The sequence below is a fragment of the Bos mutus genome, chromosome 2 (assembly GCF_027580195.1).
Source record: "Bos mutus isolate GX-2022 chromosome 2, NWIPB_WYAK_1.1, whole genome shotgun sequence".
Lineage (NCBI taxonomy): Eukaryota > Metazoa > Chordata > Mammalia > Artiodactyla > Bovidae > Bos > Bos mutus.
The window spans coordinates 101,426,216-101,445,664 of record NC_091618.1 but is presented as its reverse complement, the minus strand read 5'-3'; the positions used below and the strand labels follow the sequence as shown (position 1 = coordinate 101,445,664).

The window sequence follows — 19,449 nt, the reverse complement described above, 5'->3', positions numbered from 1 at the left end:
CAGTTACCTCCATAACATATTGCCAGATCACGACAAAAGAACAGTAATATCATCTGACCTACTATAAAAAATAAGGAGGATGAAAATTTTAAGAAATGCTTTTCCCAAGAGGGGTAAAAACAGAAATCTAAAGAGTTTCAATGATGGGAAACCTTACTAATGATCTTGGAAGTTTTTACTAGTAATGAGTACAATGCCATTTGTATCTAAGTCACTGCTTTCTGGGAAAATGAAGAGGTACATCCTAATGTATCTCTCATCATAGTTTGCTCATGAAGTTCAAATTATTTCAATACTCTTGAAACATCAACATCACCAAGTCTTCTTGACATCATTGCTTGTGTCTAAATTTAAATATTATGTTCAAAATGTTCTACATTGATTTACTGATGAACACTAATGAAAAAAAGACAAGACACTTTGCATCACAGTTTAAAATGTGCAAGGAAATTAGTTCGGATAAATATTTATTTTCACATAACATGTCTTAGTTGTGAAAAACACAATATCCTAGTCACATTTACACATTACTTAAACTTTGCAATAAATTACATTCAAGATATTCAATAATTTTGACCAGGAATCTGAAATTAGGAGGAAATATATAACACTATGCTTTTCTTATATTTTATATGATTTCAAAATATTAAGATCAACATAGGGATAGCATTAAAATTCACACAAGAACAAAATGACTATAAAAGTACTCAGAAATACATAATTTCACTGGATATGAGTGCTTATTCAAATAGGTGATCATGTGAAGATTTTCATTCACTATGATCATCTTAAACAGAATAGTCATTAATATATTAAAGCACTAGAAGGCTGCTTTGGGGACTGACCGACATGTACAGCTAGTCTAACTCATAAAACAACGGGAATGTTTACATCTAGTGTCTGTATTATAAAATACACAAAGGCAATGCATTTGGAATGGAAAGTTTCTGTAGTTTTTCCTTGGCGTTTATAAACACAGACTTTATTAACTACAAACTCTTCTTATATTTTTTAGGCTTATGCTTCATTGAAGAAATGGCTCCTTGAAAAATTGTAAGGGGAATTTACAGAAGGTATCAAAATGTTGAACCTAGTGGAGGCCCTGTTGTTCATTTCCTTCATAAGCTTAATCACAAGAGGATTTGTGGTTTTTTTTTCACTTTCATGTACACTTATACTCAGAATATTTATAAATAGTTTGTAAAAGCCACAAGGCTCTGAATTATTGTAAAACTAGACACTGAAGATTATAAGGTTGATGATCATTGGTAATTCTTAAGAAGCAAGAACACTATGAGATTTCATCTTTATTAATTCACATTACTCAAAAATTCTATACTTTCCTTCCTCTTGTATAAACTTAGTAAAGATGAATTATTTCATATAGACTGAAATATCTATAGAAGCTTCTCAAACAGAATCTGAGATTTTCATTTAAAAGATTATTTTTCTACAACATGCATTTAGTTAAGAAATGGAAAAGAGCTCTGCAGAAAAAAAAAGACAATTGGAGACCATCAGTCTAACATTAGAACATGATTCAGAAGCAGCATTAAGCAGTCTATGACCTTTAGCAGTGGAATAAATGTACAGGAGTGGAATTTCACATACAGTGACTCACCATGTGGCATTCCACAAGTATGTATATAATAGGCTTATTTGGAAAAGACTTGTCAATGGGAGATAAATTTAACAGTATATTTCTGATAAAGATTTATATTGAAAATCTCACAAAACCTACAAAGTTTTTCTAAAGCATTTCGTACAAGCCTAGTATCTGATCATGTAATCAAAACTTGAATATTAAGCAAATACTACTTGGTTCTTTGCATTAGTATCTGATTCTTTTAAACAAGTTGTGAATAGGTTTCCATATATATTTTTCAAAATGACTTTAAGTTTTAGTTACATATAAATTCTTAAGTATTAAATATCATATTAAATCAAGGAAATGCATAAATACAATTATTAAAAATGCTTTCAAACTAACTTTTTGATTTGGGTATTTTGAAATAAGTCACTAATGCTAAGCTATAAAAAATAAAAAGAAGTAAGACTACCTTCCAAAATTCTTCTGAATGAAATTATCAGGTATCTTCAGGTCCCTAAGTAGGAAAATACAAACTAGGTAAATATGACTTATCTCTTTAAGAAAGCTATTGCTCTCGTAAAACTGACAATGAGAATCTAGTGTTTACAAATGTCTAAAATACAGCAAGGAACACAGAGATTCTTGCATTAGCTTTTGTATATGCTCACAAGGGTGTCTCACTGTTCAGAAGTTTAAACACAGTAATGAAACAAGTATTGCACTACTTACAGTATGAAGGTGGATTTGAGATGAAAGACAGAATTTATAGTACATGATCAAAGCGGTTTTATGAATAATTGTGGCACTCTTCTCTTATATATGTAAAAAATAAACTGAAGATCAGTCATAGACAAGTCTCCCTGTCAACACCTTTCCCTGAGTCAGCTTTCTTCTCTTTTCGGCTTTCAATGCTACAGGGGAAAAAGGAGAAATGTATTACTTCAATCCAGTGAGGCCCCTAGGAGACCTCATTCAGACACAAAACCCATCAATTTCAATGACCACAAGGGCCCTTAGGCATTGCTTTTTCATGCTGTGAAGCATCCATAGATAGCAACGATTAAAATCCTCTGCACTCAGTGAGGTAGAAACCCAGAACTGCAGAAAAAGGGAAATTCAAAAAACAGAAACTAAAAAACAAAACCAGACATTTTAAAAACAGCCCCCAAAGCATGCAAGATTAATACCATGGTCCTCATTTGGCCAAATGAATCATTGATGATTGTCGCAAATGCCAGTCATGCCCCTCCCTGTCTTAAGATAGCACTGTACGATGAATGACATAAACAAGATGTCGCAGTAGGTATTTCTGGGCCCTGCTGCAAGTGGTGCATCCTTTGTGAACAGACTGGAGTCTGATCTTGCGTGAGAACTTCATTGTTGTCAGGGGAACAGGCATGCCTCCGCTGGTCTGAAGGACCCGGTCACCCCGCACACTGCCCTCCAAACACCCATGCCATCTCCTCACAAACTCCTCCTGTCCATTAGAGGAATCATGTTTCACCTCACTCCTTTTGGAACAAATCCATTCCCAAGTGGCTTCTGTTTTAACTATTCTCCAATTAACTTTATCAATGGGCAACCTGGTAATGTGACACTCTCATTTTTTTAAAAAATATTTTTCCAATACACACTTTACCTAATCTCAAGTTGACAGTTTTCATGCAAAATTCAAATAACGTGCTGACACACAGGAAGCTCACACCAAGAGCACATGCTCCAGAGGGCAGCTCGGCTCCTTCCCAACCACGTGCAAAACAGGCGAGCCCCACACTGAGGCCTCTCCCCGCCTCTCCTGCTGCTGACTCGAGGGCAACCCACAGTCGGCCTTTGGGTCCCTCAGCTGCAAAACCCATACATTTTTAGTGCTCATTTTGGCTCAATATAACTATGAAATGGTTGATGGTGGGGAAACCCTTGGTTTTATATAACTCTCCTCCAAGTACAAAAGTGATAGTTAAAACCCCCTTTCTCCTACGGGGCTTCCTGTGCAGCTTTCTTAGTGGTCAATAACTTAAGACACATTTTAAGAATGTGTTTTTTAAATTGTTTTTTCCTCCAATTCAAGCTAGAAACAGCCCTTCTCAGTTGTCACCACCACCCGGCGCCATCAGGTAAGAAGTGCTGGAGCTTCTGCCATCTGTGGCACGCTGCCAGCACTGAGAGCTGGTGTGAGCGGGTGTCTATGGCACCCGGGTTTGTGCCTGCCACACTTCACAGCACACGCTCCTTACAGGTCAGAGCAAAGCAACTTTTTCTCTTTTCTTTTCTCCTTCCATGAGAAAAGATGACAGTGTGCACATGATGTGTTGAGAGGCTTAACTCTGTATTTTTAACTCCTCTATCTGCATGACTCACTTTCTTCTACTTTAAGTTCCTTTCAGATGACAAGTGTCTGCTACCCTACTTTCCAAATTAACTTTTCCCTGGGTACTACCTGACTCCCAGTCTCTTCTGGAAAACAAAGCCAATGAAAAGGGGCAGCATGGAGCAGTGGAGGAAGCCCTGGGCTTAGAGTCAGATGATGACATTCAGTTTGGGAAGCAAAGAAGGAGCTATGTGACCTTGGACTAATTATTTAATTTATCTGGGACTTGGTTTCCTCATCTGTCAATTAGTTTTGGACTAAATGGCCTCTCATTTTCTTGCACCTTGAATACCAGAATCCTGAGGCTAATAGTCTCAATTCCAGTGAGCTCTATCTTTTGAAAGATAGAAAAGCACATTCTATCTGATGAAAATTTTAAAACTTGCTCAAGACTTTCATGAAAAATATTATTGACTTGAATCTTCTTAGTGCATGGCTATTACTCTATTCCTTGCTACATCATTTTCAGGATGCCAACCAATTCTAAAGTTCCATTGTAACAAATACATTAGATGTATGTATTAAATTTATATCATATCTATTACATGCTACCACAATAAACACATATTGCATATCTATTATATACCAGGTACTCTATAAGGACCAGGGGACACAAGATGGATGAGACAAAACATAAGGAAGTCATATTTCAAGAGAGGGCAAAACATGACCCACTACCTTCATGCTGCCAGGCAAGCTATGAAACTGCTATTTGTCAATGACACCATAATAGCTGATATACACAACGTTTACCAAGCAGTCATGAGAGGGCTGAGGCCTAGCAAAACAGCGTGAAGAAACATCCAGCACAGAGCGGGGTGGGGTGGAGGGACAGAGGAAAGCAGCGAGAGAGTCCCTAGACCCCGCTTCTGCCACCAAAACAAAACCAAGTGCAGCCAGGTACCTGCCCAAGAAATGCTGCTCTTGGGTGTCAGTTTATCAAAGCAGTTGCCCACCTACTCTGAGTCAATACGGTTTTTAATGGGACCGGTTTTCACCAGTTCATTTAAATAAGCTGTGGAGGAGCTTGTCACAGGTTTGTATAGCGCTATTGAACTAGGATCAGATTAGACACCCCACGGATGTGGTAGAGCCCACAGTCAGTTCTTGGATACTTCTTTCAGTTAAACTGGATGAATATTTTTAGACAAGTAAAGTAAACGAAATAATGGAGAAAATATAACCGCTATATTCTGCCACTCAGAAGAAGGCACCTGGGCTTCTCTGATAGGCAGTAGGGCCTATAGTGGGGGCAGGAGGGAGACAACTAGGGCTGGGGAGTCAGAGACACTGGGAAGCCGGCTTAGGTCTTGAGAGTCAGACCCTGGGAAGCTGGCCTTTAGGGCTTTTCTTGCCGGTGGATACTCCAGCAGGTATAGCATTTCTACAGTTCCTAGTCGTCAAACTGCAGTGCCTCCAACAGATACCAAGAGAGAGCAGTGGCTTTGGGAGAGTGCTGCTGTTACTAGTATTGGTAGTTTTAGGATTTCTAGAAGCCACACTCTTTCTGCCAGTTTCCACCATTACGAAGACATTAATCACTAACCAATAGACATTTTATCACATGGAAAGCTACAGATTTTTATCACATTTAAAGGTAAAGAAAACTGGGCACACTTTCATTCCACAATAGTTTGAATCTTATGCTAGTGGGAACATATGTTCAAAGAATAAGAAAAAAAAAGTGGTTAGATGAAAATATAAAGGATGATCTATTTAAAATTGGATCTGCTTTTAAGCATGGTACATTGTTCACTGGAATTAATCTACTGTGAGAAGTAATCTGACATAGATATTTTAAACAATTGAATTTTTCTGGTGAAAAGCATCACATGACATTTACTTTAAGGAGTACCTAAAATATCATGACATAAAGCTGCTGCTTGAACCAAAGGAAAATAGGGAAAGCATTTTCATCTATATTGCAGGAAGAAAAGCAATCTCTAAATTTGATTGCCTCAAATTTCCCACATATTCTCATGCCTGGAATTTTATTTTGAGCTCATAAACTCGGGGTTCACATTTTTAAAAATCAGAAAAATGCCATATTTTTAATGAGAAAGGGTCCCCAAGCATATATTTCAATATCTTTGAGAAACTACCCTTCTCATGACTCTGATTTTCTTCCAAGACTTCTAGCAAAACAGAGTTACTGTGAGGATGACTCTATAAGACTGCAGCAGGGATCTTTGGGAAAGGAAGATCAAGCATGGCTTAGAATAAAATATTACTTCCACTTGAGCCAAGCGAAGAAATACATGAAGATTTTAAAGCTCTGTTAAAAGACAGAAAATATCAACCAGAAGTCTTTGAAAGAGCCTTTCAAGTAATTTTTGGAACAAGTGTTGGAGGTATCTGAAGGAGGGAAAGAGAGGGAGATGGGGAGAAAGCAAGAGAAAGAGGGAGAGGGAGAGAGAGAACTGGAAGTAATCCCCAGCTTTATGGGGTGAAGACCCCTAGGCTCTCTGCACATCCATTGCTGTTTGACATAGAACACTGAAGCAGCATGCCATTTTGGGGTGACAAAAAACCAGCAGCAAGAGATAGTCTCTAAGTTTAATATTGCTTCTTCTTCTAACCCATGCTTCCAAATAATTCTCATGAAGATAAAGCTTGCAGTTTTGGAGGCATGTTAAATGGAAGCTCTCAGCTTTACAATTTCTTAATTCAAGGGATAAATTTTCTTTTTCCAATATATAACTCTGATGTTATTACAAAATACAGTTCTATAAGATTTATTGATTTATATACGATGCATTTGTATAAGTCACGTGCAGAAAAAAAGTACTCAAGTTGCAAACCCTCTTAAAGAGCTGAGGAGTTATAGGAACACTGTAAACAGTCTGATACTGGACCTAAGCCCAAGACTCTCCATGCCTTTTGCCTCCCCAAAACTCACACAAAGAACATGGGCTGATCAGGTTTCTAGAAGACACCACTTAACAAAAGGAAATGCAACCAAGGAATAGGTTTGAGGGAAAGGGTCTTACCTTTGGGAAATCAGCTTCTAGAGTGATTAGGAAGGGGAGCTTATGACAAAAACGTAATATAAAAAATTAAGTAGAAAAAGTTAATTTAAGGTCACAAAAATAAAGGAAATTAATAATTAAACACTGTTCCAAATCCCTGTCTCTCTTAATAATAAATATTAGCATAACACAGAGATTTTTCTTCAGATCAACATCTAAGAAGACAAGATGGTTTGAACTCTTATTTATAAATTCTGGAAAATGCATTTTGGAAATCCTGTGATGACTCTTGGTATTTAAGAACACATTCTTCCCACCTCATGCATTTAAAACTGTCATCTACAGCTATAGGAGTTGTATGTAATGTTTGCATACAGAGAAGAAAAATGCATAAAACTTTCTGGAGCTGAAAGTTTTGGGGTAAAAAGGTTAGGGAAGATTTTTCAGGGCTGGAATAAGGGACTGGAAATAAACTAAATACAAAATTACCATTGCAGGTGCCATATGGGTTTTAAAAAGAACAACAGGAGAATGCAAAGTATGGTCAGACATCTAAGGGGGTCCTAAGAAGTGGATGATGAAGGAATACACTAAATCCTACTGTCAAAGAGCAGGCCAAAATGAATGTCCAAAAGTGTCCTGCACTGAAACTCATTTATACCCCGCTTCTCCCCACTGTCATAGTTTTGGAGTGAGCTTTTAATTTGAAAGGGGGATACTGAAAACATACCAACAAATGGGATCCTTGTGATTTCTAACCTCTTTTTAATTTTCTGAAATATTTTAGAACTAAGTTAAATGGAAACCAATACTATTCTTTTGCTCATGGAGTCATGTCATTAAATGACTGGGTTCAGTACAAATTCACATTATTTTAGATTTCAAACCTTTTAGAAGGAAAGCTTGACTCCTTATCTTTTGAGTTATCGGCAGTAATCAGAAGGTTCCTCCACAAGGCAGTCTTTGACATTTCATCAGAAATATTGATCACAGATGGATCATCTCTAGATAGGAGTTTACCCAAAATGAGATAATAAACATTAAATAAGAAACTGCAGTTATCTATCCATAGACACTAAATATAGGACAGTATTATGCCTCTGTACAGAATTTTTGATAATTAAAAATTCAGTATTATTAATAATTGTTCTCTCCAAACAATTTCACAACTATGAAAAATAAAAATCTAAATGAAAGATTCTAGTTATACAGAAACTGGTTTGGGGTACAGTTTTCCTAATTCTTTCCCAATGACGGAGTTTAGGTTCTGCATGTTCAGTGCTGGGCCTCTTGTCCCTATATTCATAGACCAGCATAGCACTTCACCCCTCTGCTCAGACTCCACAGTGGCTCCCATCCACTCAAAGTAAAAGCCCGGTGGATGGGCTCTAAGGCTCTGTCCCCTTGCTTGCTTCCCCTGCAGCTTTACCTTCTGCTATTACTCCCCTCATCTTTCCTCTCCAGCTACAGTGAAATGCCTCCTGATTGTCCTGGGATACCCCACAGGCTTGCTGCTCCCTCAGGGTCTTGTACTTCTCTTCCTCTGCCTATAATGTTCCTTTACATGGTATGGGTTTGGCTGAAAATGTGTTAGGGCTTTTCCATAATTTAAGGAAAGACCCAAGCAAACATTTTTGCCAACCAAATATAAATAACCCTTTCCATTCTTAGTTCAAATGTCACCTGCTCCAATAGGCCTTTGTTGATTGCTTTATTTAAAATTTCTGTTTCCATCTCCCCATAGCAACTTCATCCCTCTTTCTGCTTTGTGTTTTTGTTTCATTTTTCACCATTTGAAATATATACTATATTATTTGTTCATTTATGTATTTTCTGTCTCCCCCACCTCTATTCTACTTGAATGCAAGCTTCATGAGAACAAGGATTTGTGAACATTGGTCCTCTGCTGTTTCGCCATGACCCAGACAAAGTCTGACATTTGGTATCCACTCAACAAATATTTTATTCAGTGGCTGGGGGAGCCTGTAATATAAGGGCCTGTAATTATGCTGGATGCATTTTTTTACGTTTTAAAACTGCACCAATTATAAGTCCATTTAGAACTCTCTAAAACATTCCCAGGGCCAGAAAGGCAACCAAATATCAACAGAGATAAAACACAGGCCAAGCCAAAGAAAGTGTCACTGTGTGAGAAATCAGTACTCTTTTCTACCACAGGTAAAAATGATACTTTGCTATGGAAAAAGTCATGTTCTACAGAAATCCTAAACTGAACTCTCATACCCCTCACTGTGGACATTCACAAGAGGGCAACAAATTAAATTTTTAAGAGAAACACTGAGAGTCTGGAGCAAAACAGTTCTCACAGACTCCTTCCTTCCTAATCTGGACATCCTAATCTGTGTTCCTTAATATGTCTCATTAATTCAGCCCTTGGTAACAAAGAATGAGATCAACTAGTTTCCAAAAGAGTCATGGAGAATACAAGTTTTTCATAACATTATGTGAAAAAGAGTCTTGTGAACAAAAGAGTTTAAAAAATGCTAGCTACAACAAAGTTAAACTTTTTTTAAAAATGCCAATACTAGTTAAGATTCTTTAACATGCCAATATGCATTGTGAATCTCTAAACTGGAATGTGGTAGAGAACATTTTTCAGACTTATTAAACCACAAAATCCTTTTAAGAGGGGTACCACAGGAAACTAGGCAGATTTCTATAGAATACAGTTGAGAATATGCTGATTCAACTAAACAGTCAACAGGATTTTAAAACTTGAATATTATTTTAAAAAAGAAAGATACAGGGGAAAATGTCCTCTGTACTTATGCTCACTCTTAAGTGGTAGATGATAATTGTATTTTTTATATCTAGGAAATATGATCTTACAGTCAGACCCTGAAGATCCACTCCTATTTTTTTAATGCTATGAAAAATTTCCTCCTTAGTCAAAAGCCTTCTATGCTTTTTTCTTGGCATGGCCCTAAATTATCCTTAAGCACTTTGGGATCATATATATATAATTTTTTGCCAAATACTTTCAAACGTTTTTATTATAACTTAGAGGAGTTTGCTTTTTTTGCTATGTCTCTGCACATGAAGAAGATTAGCATATTTTGGAGAGTTACATAAATATTTCCTAAAATTACTAGTATAACTGAATCCTTCAATTCAGGAAATAGATTATCTCTTTGGAAGTGTCTTTCAGTAGGGGTAAATCCTATGTTTTTCCCAGAGTTCAAACATTTACAACTGATGGCTTTAGTGAATACCTAACTCATTTATTCCAGAATTGAATACTGATCTGTCTTCAGGTGCTACTTTAAGAGAATATGAAAGAACTTTCATGCTCATTATAAAATACGAGACCTAAGAGAACAGTTTCCCACCTCACTTCATTTTAAGCTACTTAGCCAGAGTCATGCGGCTTCTGGTGGCAAAACTGGGGCAGGATAATCTAACACCCAGTTTCAGTTCTTTCCACTCTAACAACTTCAACAAACCTCAGTAGGAATCCACACACATGAAATTCTCAAGTAGCATATATAACAACATATTACATTACTCCAGTTGGTATGTTTTTACATTTATATCTTACCTATAGTGCCCTTCCAGTGGGAGCTGTACTGTGCCTTCATCTTCCATAGCTAGCATACTTTGTTCTTCCTGGAAAGACAAATGTAAAATATACAATGTGAATCTGATGAGCCTCCATTTTACACTAAAGGAGAAACAGAAATTAATATTTCACTATCTCATTAACCTCAGAATCTTCCACTTTGTTTGCATTTATTAATGCTAGCACAGGTCCTTCCAATAAAGTATCAGCTACCAAGAACAGAAGTAATTAATGAGAGTCTCATACCACAAAGCAATTTAAATGCTAACAACAATCTCCTTCATGTCATTCAATATAAAATATGGTTAATTTCCAAGCAGATTAAAACAAAAATCTAAATTTTACAAGGACAAATGTACTGGTAATCATTTTCATTATTGTAAAGTTGAAATTACATTCCCAGAATGCTCTATTAGAAAGCAAAAGAGACATATTTAATAGAGCAGTGGTTCTCAAACTTTCGTTTACACCAGAATCATCTGGAAGGTTTATTAAACATATAGATTACTGGGCTGTACCTCGAGTCTGATTCAGTCGATTTGGAATAGGGCCTAAGTACACATCTTGGGTGATGTTGATTATGCTGGTCTGAAGACCACACTGAGAACCATTGCTCTAGAGACTTGGTAACAGACAGTAGAAGATATCTCCCTGAATGGACCAGAACACAGGAGTACTTTCCACTTAAGACTCATTATACGTTTTTGTTTTAGGCCTCAGATTTCTTCTTTAATGCAATATTCCACCCTTCTCCAAAGGGTAGAAATGTTTCATATATTCATTTCTTCATTTATAAAGTCCATACAGTCAAAGTTATAGTTTTTCTAGTAGTCACGTACGGATGTGAGAGTTGGACCATAAAGAAGGCTGAGTGCCAAAAAACTGATGCTTTCAAACTGTGGTGCTGGAAAAGACTCTTGAGAGTCCCTTGGACAGCAAGGAGACCAAATCAGTTAATCCTAAAGGAAATCAACCCTGAATATTCATTGGAAGGACTGATGCTGAAGCTGAAGCTCTGATACCTTGGCCACCTGATAAGAAGAGCTGACTCACTGGAAAAGACCCTGATGCTGGGAAAGACTGAACGTAAAAGAAGAAGAAGGCAGCAGAGGATGAGATGGTTGGATGGCATCACAGACTCAATGGACATGAGTTTGAGCAAACTCCAAAAGATAGTGAGGGACAGGGAAGCCTGGTGTGCTGAAGTTCATAGGGTCACAAAGAGTCAGACATAACTTAGCAATTGAACAACAAACGTTTTAAAAGTATATCTTTGGGATGAAGATAAACTTATGTAGCATGAAACACCCTAGTTTAATTTACAATAATGTTATCATTAGCCTTTTTCCATGTACCAAAAATTAAATGTAGTTTCTACAGATTATAGCTCCTATTTCATGCATTTATTTTCAAATGGGTCAATTAGGAATGTTCAAGTTTAGAAAACTATTTGGGGCCATTTAAAACTGTTAGAATTATTGGCCCTAACTCGAGAAATGAAATTTTAAGTTGTGGAGAGATGAAGAGCTAGGTCATTTTCCTGACCAAATGGGAACTGAAGAGAGAAAAAAAGAAAGGCCCTGGAGAGTCATCGCTTTCCCTCTTTCAGTAGCTTAGCAGAAGCTAGGCTGGTCTAAATCAGCTTTGGTTGATGTCATTTTTCCTGGCATACAAGACTATTCCCTAGGGTCCTCAACTTGCATACAGCCTAGTCTGAAGAACCACTGCCATATTTATTGATACTTAAAGAAATGGTGTTTTCTACCTCCTCTTCAGCTAGCCTACGAATTTATGAGGCAATGTGGTGGCAGGTCTTGTTTCTCTCTTGAAATGCTCTCTGTACAGACCTAACCTGTGACCAGGCAGGCTCCCCTCTGCTGAGCCCTCAGCCTCTGCTGAGGCCTTAGCCCTAAGGCCTTAGGCCTTAGAATACTTCTGCCCAACCTATGCTATGTAATAAAGGAGAGGTCAGGGGACTGTATGGGATCTGCTATTTCTCTGCTTAGAAGCTACCCTCCCAACCAACCCAGTGTTATATCTGTAGTCTGTGATACTATTGACATGTAGCTGTTATCCCTTTGCATTATGGGAATTTATTCTATTCTCTTTCTCTGTTACATTTCAAGGAAAATTTTCCTTTGAAGACCTCTCAGATATATATTATTTCTTATGTATTATGCCTGTTCCTCATGTTATGTGGAGGAACATACTCAAAGTGAGTAGACAGTATCATTGGTTTGAGTTATGTATTTAAGCACTTGTGCAGAGCTAATCTGTAGTCTAAAATGACCCACACCTTGCAAATGGATTAGTTTCTATATATGGAAATGATACATGGACCATATTAATTTATATGCACACCACTGAGGCCATGGGTAGAACACATTTATCCTTTCAGGAATAAAAGGTTACTTTTTCTATAGAAAAGGTTATCTTAATGCACATGTGAAAGTGAAAGTTGCTCAGTCGTGTCCGACTCTTTGTGACCCCATGGACTATACGGTCCATGGAATTCTCCAGGCCAGAATACTGGAGTGGGTAGTCTTTCCCTTCTCCAGGGGATCTTCCCAAGCCAGGGATCAAACCCAAGTTTCCCACATTGCGGGCACATTCTTTACCAGCTGAGACACAAGAGAAGCTCAAGAACACTGGAGTGGGTAGCCTATCCCTTCTCCAGCAGATCTTCATGACCCAGGAATCGAACTGGGGTCTCCTTCATTGCAGGCAGATTCTTTACCAACTGAGCTATCAGGGAAGCCCTGATGATGCACATGGAGGGACATAGAGATAAAATAATCAGCAATCCCCAATGCTGTTTAAGTAAAACCAATAGAAGCAAAATGTAATTCTTTTCTTGGTTGTCCACTGAAAGGTAAGATTGGTATGTAGTATCTTTTCTGATCAACTCATAATAAAATGTAGAGAAGCCAGGTAGAAAGGTTTAATAAAGAGTAAAAATTGGGGGGGGAAAAAAGAACTGAAGAGAACAACGGTGCCATCAATGCCTGGATTACCTGGCAGCAGAAAACGAAGGCTCAAGATTCAATCTAACAGCAAAAAATTGGATCAAAGCTTTGGGAACAATTTTGTTTTTTTCCTCAGATGATTTTCCACTTTTCTCTCAAATTACTTTCAATAATTATTTTGCACTCTGTGGCTTGTTAGCATGTGTGGGCTTTATACTAGTCATAATTCTATCCAAACAAAAACTCATCACCTCTAAAGATAGCATTTCCAAGCCATGCTTATCTGAAGAGAAGGGTGGCGGAGCAGCCGCTGCCTTCAGTGCCAGAAGGAAGCTGGGTGGGCCCCAGAGCTTGGGGATAGAGGGCCGGCTGCATCCCAGGCAGCTCTGTGAGGAAGCCAAAAATTGAGACTTTCTGGGGAGGAGCAGTCAAATCAGGCACTAGCCGTCACGACAATCACAACCTCTTTTATCTCCATGATACAAGGAAAGAGAGAGAAAGCAAAAAGCTTACTGGGTATCCTTAACTTTGTTAGTCTGAAATATCCTAAAATGAGTTCCATTCAGCATTTCATTTACACAGTGTCCATCAAAAATCTGCTGAGTTCTACAAGGATGATGATCAAAGTTTACCAAAGAGCACTTGAGGGGGTTTTGCCAATTTGACTACAGGAATGTTCACAGTCTGATTTGAGAACACCAACTTTTCATTCAGATAGCCAAATGTTCTGATATTAAACAAGTGAAGGACAGTTGATTCTATACCCAGGAAAAAGCAGAAATACAGAGGCTTAAAAATGAATCTCTTCAACAGCACTCAAACATTTACTGGGTATGAATCATGTGCTAAGCATGCAGTGAATAAAAAGAATAATTCAGGAGCTATTCATGAATCCAATAAGCAAATACATATTAAGCATGATTTCATGACAGGTTTTATGCTAGGTACTGGGCATACAACAATGAAAATAGAGTCATAAACCTTACTCTTAGAGGACAAGAAGGATCACTGTAAAAAGAATAGAACAAGAGGCAGTGGTATCTGGGCCAGTCTCATTTGATCAGTTTGGTAATAGAAAGGAAGAAATTTAAGTAGGAAGAAACAAGGTAATAAAAGGTAGGAATAAATAAGACATGTTTTCACAATAACGAACAACTAGCCTGGCTGGGGCAAAAGGCCTGTGCTAAGTAGAAAAGGAAATTAAAATCAGACGTAAATTGTGGTATGTTTTGATGATGGATTTACATATAAAGTTAGATAATGAATCTGATGGAGAAGACAATGGCACCCCACTCCAGTACTTTGCCTGGAAAATCCCATGGACAGAGGTGCCTGGTAGGCTGTAGTCCATGGGGTCGCTGAGAGTCGGACACAATTGAGCGACTTCACTTTCAATTTTCACTTTCATGCATTGGAGAAGGAAATGGCAACCCATTCCGGTGTTCTTGTCTGGAGAATCCCAGGGACGGGGGAGCCTGGTGTCTGCCGTCTATGGGGTCGCACAGAGTTGGACACGACTGAGGTGACTTAGCAACAGCAGCATGAATCTGAATTATGGTTTGTGATAGTGTGAAAAATACAATTCATATATTATGATATCTAACAAATGCTCTACCTTTAGTGAAACAGATAGCATTCTTCATGTAAAGTCTGTATCTATGGAGGAGTCCTCAAACAGCTCAAAGTACAAACAACAGCAGCACAGAGCCAATGTTCACAAAGGTGTCTAGAGTATTAAACATTCAGCAATTTTAAAATGGAAGGAAATTCAGAAATCAAGTTCAACCCCTTTAATTTCATGCAAGAGAACATGAAATGCAACAGAACGCATGAAGTGCCTGAGCATCTCCTTCCTCATTACTAATAGGATAGATAATGCTGCAAACATCACACACACACACACACACACATACATACACACCCGTAGAATTATTTGTAAACCATAAAATACTATAAGAGATATTCCTTAAGACTTCCAATATGCAGAAGAGCCAATACATACAACTACTCTCTTGAACGATGAAAACTGAAAAGAAAAAAAAGCGGGGAGGAGTAGTCCATATAGAATTCATATAAACAGATGGAGGCAACATACGTTTTTCATCAGCATATTTGATTCAGTTTCTCTAATTGACTTATCAAAATTATTACAAAATAAAAAAATTCTGACAGAGTAACTCTGGATTTAGAGGAATATATTCTGGTGATACAGAGTCTGGGGGTTTAGGAAAGGTCATACCTCAAATTTCAGAACTCATGAGAATCACCTGGAGATCTTGTTAACACAGATTTCTGGGCCCATATCCAGAGTTTTGATTCAGTAGGTCTGGAGTAGGGTCCAAGAATTCAGATTTATGACAAGTTGACAGGTGTTGGCTGATACAGCAGAGATCCTAGGACCATACTTTGAAAACCACTGCTTGAGGAAGAATAATATGCTTGCCTTGCTCTGAGATTCAACTAGAAGTAAGATTTGCCTGTACAATAATTAGGCCATGCTTCCTAAATCCACAACTGATGCTGATCTTTCTTAGCATAAGATATGCTCTCTAATATGTATAATCTTGGCCTTGCTCACGAGCCTGCTTCAGACAGATCGTAAGTCCCACTTGCACCCCTCCATTTCTTCCCCATAGCATATATGTTGGAGTGAACCTCCCACAAACCAAGAGATGTCAATATCATGATCACTGAGCAGAGCTGAATTTCTAGGATTTATCTAACATTAACCTCCTCTTCCCTCACTGAGGAGCAAACATTCTGCTGGGCTTTCTGCTTTATCAGCAGCCCTTTTGTCAAATGTGTACAATGTCCTAGAGAATACTGAAGTAGGAAGTAAAGTGTGTTGGTACTCTGAGCACATTTGGACATCCAGAATTTGATTCTGCAGTCTTCCCTTTACACAGAGCAATGTGCAAAATGTCAGGGTTCCAATATTCATTTCTATCCTGATTATAATCCTTTCTTTCTAAAAACTGAACCATATGCATATGCATATGCATGAAGTACATGAAAATTTGGAACAGAAGCTCTGCGACCTTGGACTGGCCTGTGTAGCTATTTATTCTGCTTAACTCATTATTGAATTTTAAGGTCAAACTAATGTTTTCTCAATGCCATAAGACCAGAAGTGGGCTACTGATAGTAAAGCCCTGAAAGATAAAGGTACAAGCTTGTAACTATCATCAAAAGGACAAGAGGTGAGTCTACTTAAAATTCAAATCTCAGTGAGCTGAGACATTTCTGCTCTTTACCATCTTTCTGGATCACAATGAGAGTTACTCAATTAATCTAAGTAATTGCAGAAATGCAACATTTTGTGTAGAACTTGTTCATTTACCACATTCATGTAAATGTCTTCTCCAGTCTTCTCCTGGAAGACTGGGCCTTGGTATAAGATGCTACAGTAAGATCACACTCTTCAGTGGAGTCCATAAGCCTCAAGCAAATGAAATACCGAAATCTGGGTTACCAAGTAGAAAATCAACCAGAATTTTAGTTTCAGTATGCTGCTGCTGCTAAGTCGCTTCAGTCGTGTCCGACTCTGTGCGACCCCATAGACAGCAGCCCACAAGGCTCTGCCATCCCTGCGATTCTCCAGGCAAGAACACTGGAGTGGGTTGCCATTTCCTTCTCCAATGCATGAAACTGAAAAGTGGAAGTGAAGTCGCTCAGTTGTGTCCGACTCTTTGCAACCCCATGGACTGCAGCCCACCAGGCTCCTCTGTCCATGGGGTTTTCCAGGCAAGAGTACTGGAGTGGGTTGCCATTGCCCTCTCCGAGTTTCAGTATAATCCTTCTTAAATCTTCCTACTCTCTATACTGATCGTATTCTTTTAATACTAATTCCAGGTTAGAAAGTTAATATCTTTAAATTATACTTTCTCTCTTCAGTTGTCAAATGTAGAATTATCTTTCGTTGCACTGGTCCGAACTATATTTTAATGTCCTACTATGGATTATTTCATGACTGTATTATTGGTTTACTTGTTTCTTTATAAGTACTGAGGATCACATTAAAGTATATCATATTAATCTAATTGAGAATTTAAAGGTCTGTAAACCTACCTGATTAATGTATTGCAAGGCATTTTCCTTTACTTTTTGTCATACTCTGAACTGAAGGATACAGCTGTAACTTTTCCTCAATAAATCCTTTATCTCTTTTTGAATCCTTTTAGAAAATACTTAGAAGATTTAGTAATATTAATTACTTCTAAATTATTTACCTACATAATCATAAAACAGTCAATAACCATTGGTATATAATGAGTCTATAATGTAAAAAGATTAGAAGCTCATTCCATAGCATCTCTGCCTATCTGAAGTTACTAAATTCCAAAATGGACATATGGCACACATACATATGAGTACCATACATATGCAGCTATGTGAATGGTTCTCAGCAATGGAAATAGCATATTCTAATACATTTATGATTACTGTCAAATTTGCTTTCTCCTATTTCACAGACATATAAAGGAAGAATATGAAATTTTCTTTGAATGAAAAAAGGGAAGAAATATTAAGCATAATATATTGTATATATTATTCATATGGATCAAGCCAGTCAATCCTAAAGGAAATCAACCCTGAAAATTCATTGGAAGGACTGATGCTGAAGCTGAAACTCCAATATTTTGGTCATCTGATGCGAAGAGCCGACTCACTGGAAAAGAGTCTAATGCTGGGAAATACTGAAGACAAAAGGAGAATGGGGTGGCAGAGAATGAGATGGTTAGATAGCATCATCAACTTGATGAACACAAATCTGAGCAAACTTCAGGAGATAGTGGAGAACACAGGAGCCTGGTGTGCTACAGTCCATGGGGTTGCAAAGAGTAGGACACAGCTCAGTGATTGAAAGACGATAACAATTATATATACATGGTATTTTTCTTTTTACAAAGTTTTAGAAGGGCAAGAATGCTCCATGGTACGGATATGGCATAACATGAATGCTGTAGAAGATATGATTGTATGCCTGGGGCTGTTGCTAGCTGATTCCTACAGAAGTAGTAAAGACATTTGACAGGAAATCAGAGCAGGAAAATAAGGCAAAATTATATTTACAAGTCACTGCATCAGAATACTTAACATTTTCATTATCAGGGAATCTAAGGAAAACCTTGTGGTCAATGAGTTTTGTATTCAAAGTTGTCTTCCTTAGAATTTGAAACTTCTTAGAAATTATTTTCAACCTAAATAAATTTTAATTATGTCAAGTATGAATAATTTAAGCCTTTAATATTTCTATACTCATATTCACTTTATTTACATTTATTTTATACCAAATTCTGTTGCATTTTTCTTGAATAGTACCTGAGGATGACAGCAAACCTTTAATAAAGCCCTAAAATCATATACAGATTATCCAAATACCCTAGTTAAAGCACTATTAAAATATCTCTCACACTTAAATGAGAGTATAAACTTAGAAAAGTAGTTAAAGCTTAGAAAAAACAGAAAAATAGTTAAAGCACTATTTTTTTTTAATTTCTCATACTTAAATATGAGTATATCAACCTTAGAAAAATAAAGATGCTTGATAACTTTATATTGACATTTTCAACATTATATCAGTATTACTTTTCATACAGTTCATGAGGTTCTTGAGGCAAGAATACTGGAGTGATTTGCCTTAGTATGCCTAGAAGTATAATTCAAAGTATGTCTTCTACAACATATAGGACAAGCTCTTCACCATGGAAATGTGAAGAAATGCCAGTCACATATTATGTAGAGATGTTTGTAGAAACATCTGAGCAGAAATCCCATTAGACTTCATGGCCTAATCTGGACTCATCTAATGGTTAAGTAAAACCTAAGACCATTGAAATGTTTGCAAACAAATTCCTCAGAAGAAAGAGGAATATGCCCATGGCTTGAGAAAATATACCACAGAGAGGAAACCAAATACATTTACTGACTGCTTTGTAGAACAAAAAAGGGAGGGAATAATGCACAAGTCTCAC

The 19,449-nt window shown here is 37.4% G+C and overlaps 1 protein-coding gene across 3 annotated transcripts in view; it reads right to left on the bottom strand.

Moving 5' to 3' along the window:
- Positions 1 to 2,435: 2,435 nt before the first annotated feature.
- The window catches only part of SLC4A10 (solute carrier family 4 member 10), a 247,679-nt gene continuing 230,665 nt past the window's right edge, over positions 2,436 to 19,449 (bottom strand). For all 3 annotated transcript variants that reach the window (XM_070380872.1, XM_070380873.1, XM_070380874.1), the window contains 3 exons: positions 10,488 to 10,555; positions 7,816 to 7,932; positions 2,436 to 2,502 (listed from right to left, as the gene is read on the bottom strand). In XM_070380872.1, coding sequence (XP_070236973.1) covers positions 2,436 to 2,502; positions 7,816 to 7,932; positions 10,488 to 10,555 — 252 coding nt within the window. The remainder of the gene's footprint in view (positions 2,503 to 7,815; positions 7,933 to 10,487; positions 10,556 to 19,449) is intronic.